The 12,604-nt window shown below is 32.3% G+C and overlaps 1 protein-coding gene across 1 annotated transcript; it reads left to right on the forward strand.

Annotated features, from left to right (window-relative positions):
- The first annotated feature begins 8,210 nt into the window (after window positions 1–8,210).
- Window positions 8,211–11,927, forward strand: LOC120280429 (auxin response factor 18-like). Its single transcript, XM_039287273.1, has 15 exons — window positions 8,211–8,382; window positions 8,485–8,600; window positions 8,692–8,790; window positions 8,892–8,945; window positions 9,034–9,186; window positions 9,276–9,360; window positions 9,460–9,550; window positions 9,626–9,790; window positions 9,869–9,982; window positions 10,054–10,126; window positions 10,214–10,385; window positions 10,478–11,034; window positions 11,115–11,302; window positions 11,389–11,498; window positions 11,589–11,927. Exons 1-15 carry the CDS (start codon window positions 8,373–8,375, stop codon window positions 11,732–11,734), a joined length of 2,133 nt encoding a protein of 710 aa, XP_039143207.1. The 5' UTR covers window positions 8,211–8,372; the 3' UTR covers window positions 11,735–11,927.
- The last annotated feature ends 677 nt before the right edge of the window (window positions 11,928–12,604 follow it).

A 12,604-nucleotide genomic window follows, 5' to 3' on the forward strand; every position in this document is an offset into this window, starting at 1 on the left:
CATGCTAGAAGCGACAAATACATATACAGAAATATGTACATTTAGACACTTATCACCTAACATGTGTCCATCATATTCCCCAATTTAGGATTTTTGGGCTTTTGCTTCTCAAAAATGAGGTCGTCAGCTATCATTACTTTAATCCCAATAATACTATTGAAAGGGATTTTTATGTTTGAAAAAAAAAAACATATTTATTGTTTAAAATCTTACTCCTCAACTCATTTTGGAATAATGTACAAATTAATTTTAAAGATTAAACATTGCATCAAGAAGGCTCTAATGATGGATTTACGTAATTATTACTTATAATAGAATGAAAAATTAAGAGCATAGTTAAAAACTTACAGTGAATATGGGAAAATATGAATAATAAAAAATGAAGTTTATTAATAGGATTTTAGTACTCTTTCATTGAGGAAGAAATGATGTGCCTACGGTGTTAATACTTAAGATTATGAATAAAGCTTCATCCTTGTTAATATTTAATTAATATTGTAGTCTACGTTCCCCAAATAAAGGTTTATGTCAAATCGTTTGGCAATAGGATTTTAGTTATTTTCATAAACTCTTTAAAAAGAAGAGAAAATTTTTTATATCATCTCTCTAACTTTCTCACTTGATCAAAAAATCCTTGGACTATTTCGTATCCTAAAAAAACCCTTCCTTTTTCTAATACCCTTTGACAACTTACTTTTTAGTACTTTTGTCAAAAATGCCCCTCAACAATTTTAAACGGAAACACAAAATGAAAAACAACGAACTAAGATATTAAATATCAAAAATAAATATTAAATAGAAACGTTACATATTAAATAAAAAATTATGTAGTTACACATAAACACACAATGTTAAATAAAAAATATACTTAATAAACAAGAAGTACATTTCTTAAGCGGGGCAAAATTGGATTTTTAAATAAAATAAACTGATGCAAGGATTATAAAATAAGTAAACTGATAAAGGAGGGACTGTAGGGAAAATTGAAATGTCAGAGGGATTGCAGTGAAAATTTGAAACTATCCAGGGACTTTTAGGTAACCTAAATGTCAGAGGGATTGCAGTGAAAATTTGAATCTTCATCCTTCCTGTATCTATATGTTGTCCTTCACTCATCTGCTCTGATCCTTTTGTCATCTTCATTTTTCCCCCATATTTAATCTTTAACATAATGTATTGTTAAATAATTTTATATATACTTATATCAATGATAATAACACTCAACAAAAAATATTATAAACTTTAAATTTTTATATGTAAAACTTTATTTATATCATATTAAATAAATAAATAAATAAATAAAAGACAATTGCATTATCATGACTTGCATCATGATAAAGAAACTATAGTGTCAAGTGTAACGCATCATATTAGGTATGAAGACTTGAGTTGGCATTATATGACAAGTGCCAAGGTGTGACATCGCAATGGAAGATGTTGTGGCTATGATGACTTGGCAAAAAGGAGAAATGACGAGGATGATGATGTGGCTAAAGCATGGTAACATGGCATATGAAAATATCATACTTAGAAGATTATGTTTGAGACTATGTTTAGAGAAATTTCTCTTAATGAACCATTTTTGAAAAGAACTATTTTTGGAAGGAAGATCAAGGTAAATGGATCTCATCAAAAAGGTAAGTTTTATCTTTGGTAAGATCCGGGATGATAAATCATATCTTTGGTAAAACTCCTTTTATGAAAGATCTAGTTTTGAAAGAGAGGAATAATCTATTGTTGGCAAAAATAGAAGATCATCATGGAGTGAAAGATAGTAAGAAGGCTAATTCTGGATGAAGCTATTCAAGGAGACAAATCATATATGGGACATTGATTGAAGATCACTGAAGATTTGAAGATCCAAGCATGGATGATTGAAGATCATGCTTGAAGATATTGAAGGCTAAACTTGGATGAGATGAGATCAAGTTTAGTAACAATATTTCCATGATTCAACAAAGATCACATGGGTTGACCAAACTTGGACCAAGTTTGGAAAGAATATTGAGAGATCTTCAATGACCGTCTTTCATGAGATGGTTGCGTGTGGCTTAGGAGGCGCGTACCTCGGGAGAGGGGACCTGGTGAAGTGATGTGAGGAAGGAAGCAATTGCAGACAGGAGGAGCTCGGGACGAGTCAACTTCTACGAAGCGGACTGAAGGAACAGTGAGGGTTAAAGGTGTCGTAAGCTCGGTTGCAACTGGCTAGAACTCAGTTATGTTCAGTAAAGTGGGCAGTGTTGCAACATCTAATTTTGGAAGGTGTTCAAGTTAGGAAATCGCGGAGGATTCTAAAAGAGGAAGGATCTAATGGACGTAGGTGCGTCTATATAAGATATTTTGCTTGAAAATTTAGGATGAGCCACAAGTGAGAGACCCTTCGGTGAGGGTTGAGGAGAGTGGGCATCGGACAATCTTAAGAGGGTATTCTTTGTCTTGAGTGAGTAAGGAAGTGTTGTATTATTTATTCTATCACCTCTTTTAGTAGATTGTTTCTCCGGGCTTGACCCCCCAGATGTAGGCAAGATTGTGCCGAACTGAGTTACCAACTTGTGTGTCTTCTTTTCTCTTGCATGTGTGTGTGTATGTTTGATTTCTTGTGAGATTGAGTGTCTACTTTAAACACACCTACCCCTCCGGAATTAACACATCAAAATGGCCTATATGCATATACATTTATATTATATTTTTCACTTTATACCAAACTTATTCTTAATGAACATTAGAGTGCATCTTTTATCTATAAAATATATTACTTGTCGCAACTGTTTCCCCCCTAAAACTAAAAGTAAAGTTTCAGAAATAATTTCTGTATTATTAAAAATTTTAATTAGTTTTAAATAATAATAACAAATTAATTTTTAAATCAAAGCAACCATTTTGATTTTGACAAAAATGAATGTATACATATATTGTAAAGATAAAACTGTTTCGGGATAATATTTTCACTTTATACCAAACTAATTTTGTAGATAAAGTTAAAATCTTAAAAAACCATTTTGCCATATATATATAAACATATATTATTTAATAATATGACAAGTAACTATAACATTTTTTTTTTAATTATTACTTATCATCCAAATAAGTTAATATGTTTCACATTACCGTGAATCAAACGAACCCCTAAAAGTCAAGTATTTTTCTGTTCAACTATTGTAATAATAATTTGTTTAACTAACTTTGTTTCCATTAGAATTTAGGGGCACAAATATGTATGTGTACAAGTATGTATGTGTGTATATATAGATTGTGATAAAAACACAAAAATAATATAGAAGATTTATAGATACCCTGATATATAATAAAGTACCAAGGATTTAGTATTATATACATAATTGAACCATTGGCTGGATGTCCGCACTTTCGGTATAAAAGGAAATTTAATTAAAATAATTATAAAACAAAGAAAAGGTTGCCATCTTACAGCTAAACAAGATCTAACTACACGGTTGCCAATTAAAAGAAAATAAAAGAAAAAACAAATAAGGAAATTATAATAAATGGCCGGTTGCTAACTTCCATAAACAAGCAACCAAAAAGACCAAAAACTAATAAATAGCCACCATTAATTAATAATAATTATTAAATTAAAATTTAAAAAAAAATTGAATTGCAAATGTGTTGGTGGGCATTGAATATTGTTTGTAAATCCCTTCTTTATTCTCCTTTGCATTTGGTTGCTGCCGGCTAAGGAACCCCTGCACGTGCGCTTGCCCTTTGAAATTTATTACACGTGTGTAATTTTTTAACTTAAAAATCGGAGCGATTAATAAATATATAAGTAAATAATTATGCACATGAGATTGTGCTTCGATTGATTTGATATGAGAATTGATTGATGGTTTAATGGATCTTATTTGGTCTTTGGAGAAATAGTAGAAACAAATGAAATAGTCAATGACATGTGAATGTGAGGGGCCAATTTGTTTTTTCTTTTTTTTTTTTTTTCTCCTTGACAATCATCAAAAATCATATATCATGACCAGTCAAAATAAGAAAATCTTCTAGTAAATTTTTTTTTACTCGACATGGAGGAAAACACAGTTTGTTGTTTTTTTCGATATTTATTATATTTTATTTTGTTAATTTTTTTTTTTCATTTTACACATCTTATTTATGTCAATTATTCAATCGAGCCTCCAATCTTTCATATAAAAATTATTTTTATCACTGGAGAATTGCAATGGTGGTTTTTGTTAGAATTCAAACTTAATAATATATATATATATGTGCAATAATATCATATTCTTATTTATTTAATAATTGTTTTTTTAAACTCTTTTTTTGTTTTTAAAGATTTTAAAATTACTTGTAAATTTACAAAGACCATAAAGTCAAATGTAATTATCTAAAAAGTCTTATAAAACCTTATCAATTGGTTATTTGGGAAATTTTAATATATAAAACGATTGTCTGACAATCTGACATTATCATCTCCATTTTATCTTATTTTTTCTTCTAAGAAATTTAAAGGCCTTTGATTGTGAATAAATAAATAATTTTTAAAATATAGATTTATAAAAAATTAGATGAAATGTTTTTTTATAACAAATGGCTCATAGCCTAGTGGTATTTGGTCTTATTATGGCTTAGTTAAAAAATATATTTTTGCATTTTAAATTTAAAATTCCTCTGTGGTGGATTTGACTAAATTTGATTTAATTATAATAATTAAATTAATGATGACTAGTTGTTTATTTTCATTATTTTCATATGAATAAATAAATATATAAATTTCATTTACCCAAACTTTAAAAAAATAATTATCAAGATAATTTACAATCATATTTTGTAGAAGGCCATAATGACAACGAGAAGAGCACTCTTCTCAAACAAGAATTCTAATCTCACTGATATTACAAAATTAGTTAACATTGAAATTTTAATTTCTATTTTAACAAACTATTTTTGAATTAATTATAATAATATATAAATAATTGGACAAATTTGATAAAACTATAAATATTATCAATAGTAAATAGGTTTGCAAATAAAAATTGTTTTATAAAATAATTATAGAAACTAAATCAGTTTCCATGAAAAATGAAACAAAAAATATAATAAACGACCATAAGGTATCCGAAGTGTTTTCTTTTAATTAATTGCTAATGTGGATTGATTCTTAGAACAAAATAAAAATAAAAAATTGCAAAAAATCAAGGGAAAAATCACAACTTTGTTAAAGCTCTAAGCTTTTTGAAATTAAGAAATTAAAAGAAAGTCACTTTCCAAATTGAAAGAGAGAACTCGCATCTATTTTCTTTTGTGCTTCTTCATTGATCCCTTTATTAAGTTCTTATATCAACTTAAGAGTATTTTAATTAAACAAATAACTATGTTATCACCACTAACCTATGCTACCTAATAATATAACTCTAAATATTAAACCTGCTTCCACTAGAGTTATTTGTTTTTCTTTTTCTTAAGTTTATAATATTGCTTCATAAATTCTTCATTATTCCAAATGTCGGGATTGTGAAAGAAGGTGGCTCTGTCGCATAGATTTTTTTTCAAAAAATTAGATGATTAAATCACACCTAAAAACAATAGTGAGGCCTGTGAGGATAAAATTTAAATTGAATCTGGGTCAACCTAATTTGTTATCGACATAAAACTCATTTAAACATATTGTAAGGGTTTTATTATGATGAGAGGTTTTGTTAAATTAAATTATCATCATTGTACTTAAGTTTTATCATAGTGAAATCGTCTCCCTGTCTTCGTGATGTTTCCCGATTTTAAATTTTTTTACTTATATTTATGTTTTTTTTAATTTTACTTTGCTTATTACTCTTCATTAAATTTTTTTCTTATATATATATATATATATTTGTAAAAAGTATATGTTTTATTATATTTATTTACATATTGGCTATATCAAATAGTTAGTTTTTATAGTTGCGTGAAATAGGGGGAACATTAACATGCAGTTTTCTGTATTCAGATCACCCTTTTTTGTTTTCTTCTTACATTGACATATTTCATATTCTTATTTCTTACCATCATGCAAAATAAATTTTCTTGAAAAATGCATATTTTGAAAAAAAAAATTATTTTAAAATAAAAATAATAAAAAATCACAAATTGTCATCTAAAAGTTCTATTGTTATATATGTTGCACCTTTTTATATTTTTTTTAATATCTTCTTCCACAAAAATTTGTTTCTATCTGTGTATATATATATGAAAGGATCTTAATAATTTAAACAATTGTCATTAGAGGTATTTTTACGAAAAGCCCCTGTTGACTGAATCCTTAATTAGTGGGACCATGTCTTGCTTAGTTCCAACCGGCCTAAACAATAATGAATAGTGCATTATTGTTATAAGTTAATAACATTTGTTACGCCTAATCATGATCTAATCCTTCCTTACAAAGTTAGCCATGCTTGTGTGCTAAATCCAATTTATATCCGTATGGAATTTTTGTATGTTATAAAAACAATAATTAACTATAATTTTTCTTTTTTAAAAAAAAAAATTAAATTAATATCAAAAAATTAAATATAAAGATTTATTAAATATTTAATGGTATACATGGACTCGAATGGTTACGTTATTGATCATGTTCAGTCAATGTTTCATTATTAATGTAAATAAAATAAAACCGAATGCTTCTTGTAACGAGACATTGATTATCAAGCACTTGGACTTTGGGAAAAAACACATATTGCGATAGTTAACATTCTTCTTTGTTTATTATAAATTCAATTTTTTAATGAAATAAATGCTAACCATCTCTTAATCTATTTTCTCTAAATACCCTATATAGGATGTTTATGGTTTGCTGAGAAGATGAGTTATTGTCTCAATCTATATAAAATGAGGACCTTGAAGTATTAACTTCTTAATTTTATATGCTTATGACTATGGTTTATTCACATTTGTCAAAAAAAAAAAAAAAAAATCTTTGTCAAATAAATATTTTAAATATAATAATTTTCCATAACATTATTTGTGTTTTTGTAATTTAAAAAGCTTGTAATGAACAAATAGTCTATTTGAAGTTAAGATATTCACAAAAAAATTTTATGACTTTGAATATTCTCAGAAAATTCTTCTTTTTTCTGACATATAATTTTTCAATCTTCTAACATAAAGGTGGCTGATGTTGACATAAAAGTAGTTGATGTTAAGATGATTGACTCTCAATTTTTTAAGAGGAAACACATAATTTTAAACGAGAATTTCTGATTTTAAGCAGAAACTCATAATATTAAACAGAAAAAAATATCATGTTAAGTGAAAACTTATATGGTTACACGTAAACACTCAATATTAAATAAAAAATATAAATATTATGTGGGGAGTACATGTAAGATAGAATAATATGAGAGAGTAAGATATAGTAACAAAACAGAAAATATAGTGATAAAGAGATATGAGAATTTTAAATGTAGGGTACAGATGAGATGTTTTGAACTTGTTAAAGATTTATAATTCATTTTTTAAATAAATAATATTTATTAAATTTTAAATTAAAAAAAAATTAAATTATCCATCAAAGTGGTATAGGTACACAGAAGAATTACTTAGGGAAATAGTTATGCGGTTTTTCAGGGGTCTAAGTGAAAACTAATTTAATTTTGACAAATGAAAGCGCTATGAGAGCCGGCAGTGATGCCAATCAAGAATAGTACCAATCTACAGCGAAAGACGAACACAGTTCCTTTATCTGCCTCGGGATGTGAACATCCCAACTCGGATTATAAATCCCATCGTGATCATCAATTGAACCCACACATGAACCGTTCCACGTGTCAACAGGACAGAAGAGCTCCACTCCGCTGACGTGTGCCTCGCCCATCCGCGCAACCCCACTGTGTCCCCCCGTGGGACCTACCAAAGACCATATCCTCAGGATTCCCCGGGTGGGCCCCATTTCGCAGTCGTCCTCCCACATGCGCACGGGGCCCCCACTTGCATGGCAAAACAGTAAAATAACCACAAAATACGTCTCTTCTTTTCTGTTTATTGATTTATATTTATTACCTCTTTTTTCCTTTGAATTCTGTTTCAATGACTTTGCTGACCGGCATGAGGGCTCTTGCCTGCCGCTGGGCAGACACAGATATAACGGCGTCAGGTAACGGCACCACTCTCGGGTAGAAAAGGCCGTTAGTTACCTCCGAGGCTTGTGGTCACCCGGTGGTCAGTTTAACATCATGGTGAACGCGTTTCCCAAAACTAGTACAAAAGCTAGCTAAAAAAGAGAGGTCTGAATAGTAGTAGCAGTAGAAGTAGTAGTAATGCCAAGAAGAAGGGGAAGAGAGGAAGAACAAAAGCTAAGTTTGAGAGAGAGCTTTGAATAGTGGAAAAGAGAAGGAAGAAAGTTCTACTGTTTGCTGCTGTTGTTGTTGGTGGTGGAGATGGAGAAAGGTAGTAGAGAGAGCAAAGCAAAGCAAAGTGTTTTGTTTTCTGTTCTTTCTTTGATTTTTATGTTTTTGGTTATTGAATTCAATGATGTATGTTTGAATGAAGGATTTGGAGAGGATGAGTTGTATGAGGAGTTGTGGAGGGGGTGTGCAGGGCCACTGGTTGATGTGCCCAGGATTGGAGAGAGGGTGTTCTACTTTCCTCAAGGACATATTGAACAGGTGCTTCTTCTTTTTTGATTTTTCTGTTTCTTTTATTCGGATTTTTGGTTGAATTCAATTCAAAGGTGTGATTTTGGTGTTGTTTGAGCAGTTGGAGGCATCTACAAACCAAGAGCTTGATGCTCATATCCCTCCTTTCAATAACTTGCCTCCTAACATCCTCTGCCGTGTTGTCAACATTCAACTGCGGGTTTGTTCTTCTTCTTCTTCTTCTTCTTCTTCGTCGTGCTTCTGTGTTTGTTGTTTGGTCCATCTATGAAATATGGTTTTTGTTGGAATTATGTGAAACAGGCTGAGCATGAAACTGATGAAGTCTATGCTCAAATCACACTTCAACCAGACTCAGTATGTTATTCTTGTTCCTGTTCTTGATGTCCTTCGTTTGTTTGTTGAGTTCTGGGTTTGATGTGTGTACGTGTGTTATGGTTATCAGCAAGCGGAACTAACAAGCCCAGACATGGCTGTGCCGGAGCCTCCAAGGCCAACAGTGCACTCGTTTTGCAAGATTTTGACAGCCTCCGACACGAGCACCCATGGTGGATTCTCTGTTCTCCGTCGTCACGCCAACGATTGTCTCCCTCCTCTGGTTGGTGGTTGTCTTGTGATTTTGTGGATCAGTGCATGTCTTTGATTCTTAAAGCTGATGCCTTTTTTTGTTTTTATTGTGTATTTTAGGATATGACCCAAGCTACTCCTACTCAAGAACTTGCTGCTAAGGACCTTCATGGATTTGAATGGAGATTCAAGCATATTTTTAGAGGTGTTTATGGACTTTGAGTTTCTGAATTTCATCTTCTCAATGGGTTATGTTCTTGTTGTTCATCTCTACCAACTAATGTAATCCTTCTTGAATTGTTAGGCCAACCAAGGAGGCATTTGCTCACTACTGGATGGAGTACCTTTGTTACCTCAAAACGATTGGTTGCCGGAGATGCGTTTGTCTTCCTAAGGTAGTGTGAGACTCTGAAATGTCTGCTTTGTGATCTTTATGAGCTGAATTTTTTCATTTGTATGTGTTTTTGTAGAGGCGAAAATGGAGAATTGAGGGTGGGAGTGAGACGATTAGCCCGGCAGCAGAGTACTATGCCATCATCTGTGATCTCAAGCCGGAGCATGCACCTCGGAGTTCTTGCTACAGCTTCTCATGCTGTCACCACACAAACTCTCTTCACTGTCTACTACAAACCAAGGTTTGGAAAAGATTTCCATGGATTCTCATTCTTTCAATGCTTAATTCATTCTAAAGATTAATTCTATCGATATATCAGGACTAGTCAATTCATTGTCGGTGTGAACAAGTTCTTGGAGGCCGTTAATCATGGCTTTACTGTCGGTATGAGATTCAAGATGAGATTTGAGGGTGAAGATGTTCCTGAGAAAAGGTGAATTCCTGGTTATTGACAGTAAACTTATAATCTCCATCTTTTAATTTACCGTCTATATAAACACTCAGGTTTAGCGGAACTATAGTCGATGTAGGAGATATCTCATCTCAGTGGACAAGTTCTAAATGGCGATCACTGAAGGTTGCTTTTCTCACTCTTTTTACTGCTTTTCATCCCCATGAATGGATAAAGAACATGTAAAAAACTAAAAGGAGTTAATAATTTCAGGTTCAATGGGATGATGCTGCAAGCATTCAAAGGCCAGAGAGAGTTTCTCCTTGGGAGATTGAGCCTTTCACTGCCATACCCCCTACTGTAAATGCTCCTTCACAAATTACTCAAGTTAAAGCTGCTAAAAGGCCTAGGCAACCTGTAGACCTCCCAGACCTCCCAAATCATGGTAAACAGTTGACTACAACATTAATCATGTATCGTGTACCTCATTTTATTTTCTGTCTCTCATCTGATCACTGATGTCTTCTTGGAGTACAGAGTTCACTGCTTCCTTTTGGTATTCTGGAACAACACAATCACATGATTTAGGTACAGTAAACGGCAGCGACGGGCAGGGTTGTGAAACACAAGCACAAACACAAGTATGGCCTCACTGGAAGAATGAGCAAATGAGTAATAAGAGCTTGCAGAAATTAGGAGGATTTGATGGTTGGTTAAAGGACTCCTCCCATGCTTCATTGAAGCTGTTCCAAGATAATAATGGAGAGCCAAAGACTTCTCCTGTTCCCTTGTGGCCCGCAGAGACCTCCATTGAAAAGTCGAAGAAGGCTGAGTTTGGTGGTAGTTGTCGGTTGTTTGGTATCGAATTGATTAATCATTCAAACAACACAGTCGAGAAGCCATTGGTCAGCCCTGTTAGCATATCAAGTGCTGCAACTGAGGATGCCCCTCCAGCTCCTGCCACAGTATCAGTGGAAGACTCCGATCAACAGTCTGCACTTTCAAAAGCTTCAAAAGAACATAAACGAGGGACACATATCTCTACAAAGGAGATCCAGAGCAGGCAGAACAGTTCTACAAGAAGCAGGACTAAGGTAGATGGTGATGCTTTAGTATACATGTACTTCGATAATTTGATCAGTATGGTTCACAAATTTGAATGAATTTTCATTAGGTGCATATGCAAGGCATAGCGGTTGGTCGGGCTGTTGATCTGACTACCCTTGAAGGGTATGATGAGCTCATATTGGAGCTAGAACAGATGTTTGATATCAAAGGAGAACTACGACATAGAGATAAATGGGAAGTGGTTTTCACTGATGATGAGGGAGACATGATGCTTGTAGGCGATGATCCTTGGCTGTATGTCATGCTAACTTGCATTCTTTTTCATTGGATTAATTAGATATCAATACAAGTACTTGATGAATGATATCTTATATGAGCAGGGAGTTCTGCAAGATGGTAAGAAAGATATTTATCTACACAAGCGAAGAAGTGAAGAAGATGAAGCCGAGGAGCAAGCTTCACATTTCAGCTATAGAGAGTCAAGAAACAGGTGACTCAGTTGCTGCTGTAGCTCTTGAAAAGGAGCCGAAAACCGAGGGATGAGAGCCCTTTCTTAAGTTCTGATTTTTTGTTGGTACAGTTATAATCTTAGGCGTCTCAGTTACGGTGATACATGCAAGAATCAGCAACATCCTCTTGTTTCGCAGCTCGGTTTTTTTGAGCATCAAGGCAAAAATAAGAACTGAGGAGGCTAAGAAATGCAGAAAAATTAGTTTTATGCAGTAGCAAGTGGTGATTACAATGCAAGGATTTCCTCTGTGAATATTTGTGGTGGTGTTATTGTTGTTTTTTTTTTACTTATTTATGAATTGTTTGAATGCCTTGTAGCGTTCATTGGTATAAGATTTTGCTTAGAGAATCTATTGTGAATATGTCATGGCTGTGTTTTGAATTAACAATAAATGATGTTATCTTGTTATGTTTGTTCTTTAGTGTCTTTTTCAATGTGCACATTCATTTCATGTGTTTGATTTTGCTACCATACTGACAAGGTGGTTTGATACATTAGGGATGGAGTCAATGTACTTGGTTGTTAGGCCTGCAGGATAGGATAATCACATTGATTTTTGTATCTGTATGTGAAGTAGAAGTTGAACTTTTCGGGCTTTATATATATATATATATATATAACTTTTTTTTAAAAGAAAGAAGACAAATCCTTATCTATAATGCATGTATGAAATTTTACTTGATTGCTGGTTGAGATGGATGTGGATTTTGATTGTTTTTATAAATAATTTATATATGGTATTCTTGATAGATACACCTAAGGGGGTGTTTGGTTCGCGGTAATCTTTTCAGATTATCGGGAATCAAGTGGTAATCTGGATAAATTACCATGTTTGGTACTGTAACATCGGTAATGTTGACGGTAATGTGAGATTACCAATAGTGAAATATTACCAAATAAGATGGTAATGTGATTACCACCAAAATAGGTGTCCATCCAGATTACTGATGGTAATGTGTAATGTTTTGTTTTTCCAATTATGCCCTCACTCATTTAATTCAATTCCTTCTTACACTCTCTAATTTTTATTTTCCCTTATTATTTTTGATATTATAATTTAATTATTTATTTATCTAAATACTCTA

Source organism: Dioscorea cayenensis, chromosome 17 (assembly GCF_009730915.1).
Source record: "Dioscorea cayenensis subsp. rotundata cultivar TDr96_F1 chromosome 17, TDr96_F1_v2_PseudoChromosome.rev07_lg8_w22 25.fasta, whole genome shotgun sequence".
In the NCBI taxonomy this organism is placed as follows: domain Eukaryota; kingdom Viridiplantae; phylum Streptophyta; class Magnoliopsida; order Dioscoreales; family Dioscoreaceae; genus Dioscorea; species Dioscorea cayenensis.

Excerpts from the sequence above, each read along its gene's own strand:
- LOC120280429 (XM_039287273.1), top strand. Across the intron at positions 9,551-9,625 it reads GATGCGTTTGTCTTCCTAAG|AGGCGAAAATGGAGAATTGA; the intron begins GTAGTGTGAGAC and ends GTGTTTTTGTAG. Across the intron at positions 10,127-10,213 it reads CTAAATGGCGATCACTGAAG|GTTCAATGGGATGATGCTGC; the intron begins GTTGCTTTTCTC and ends TAATAATTTCAG.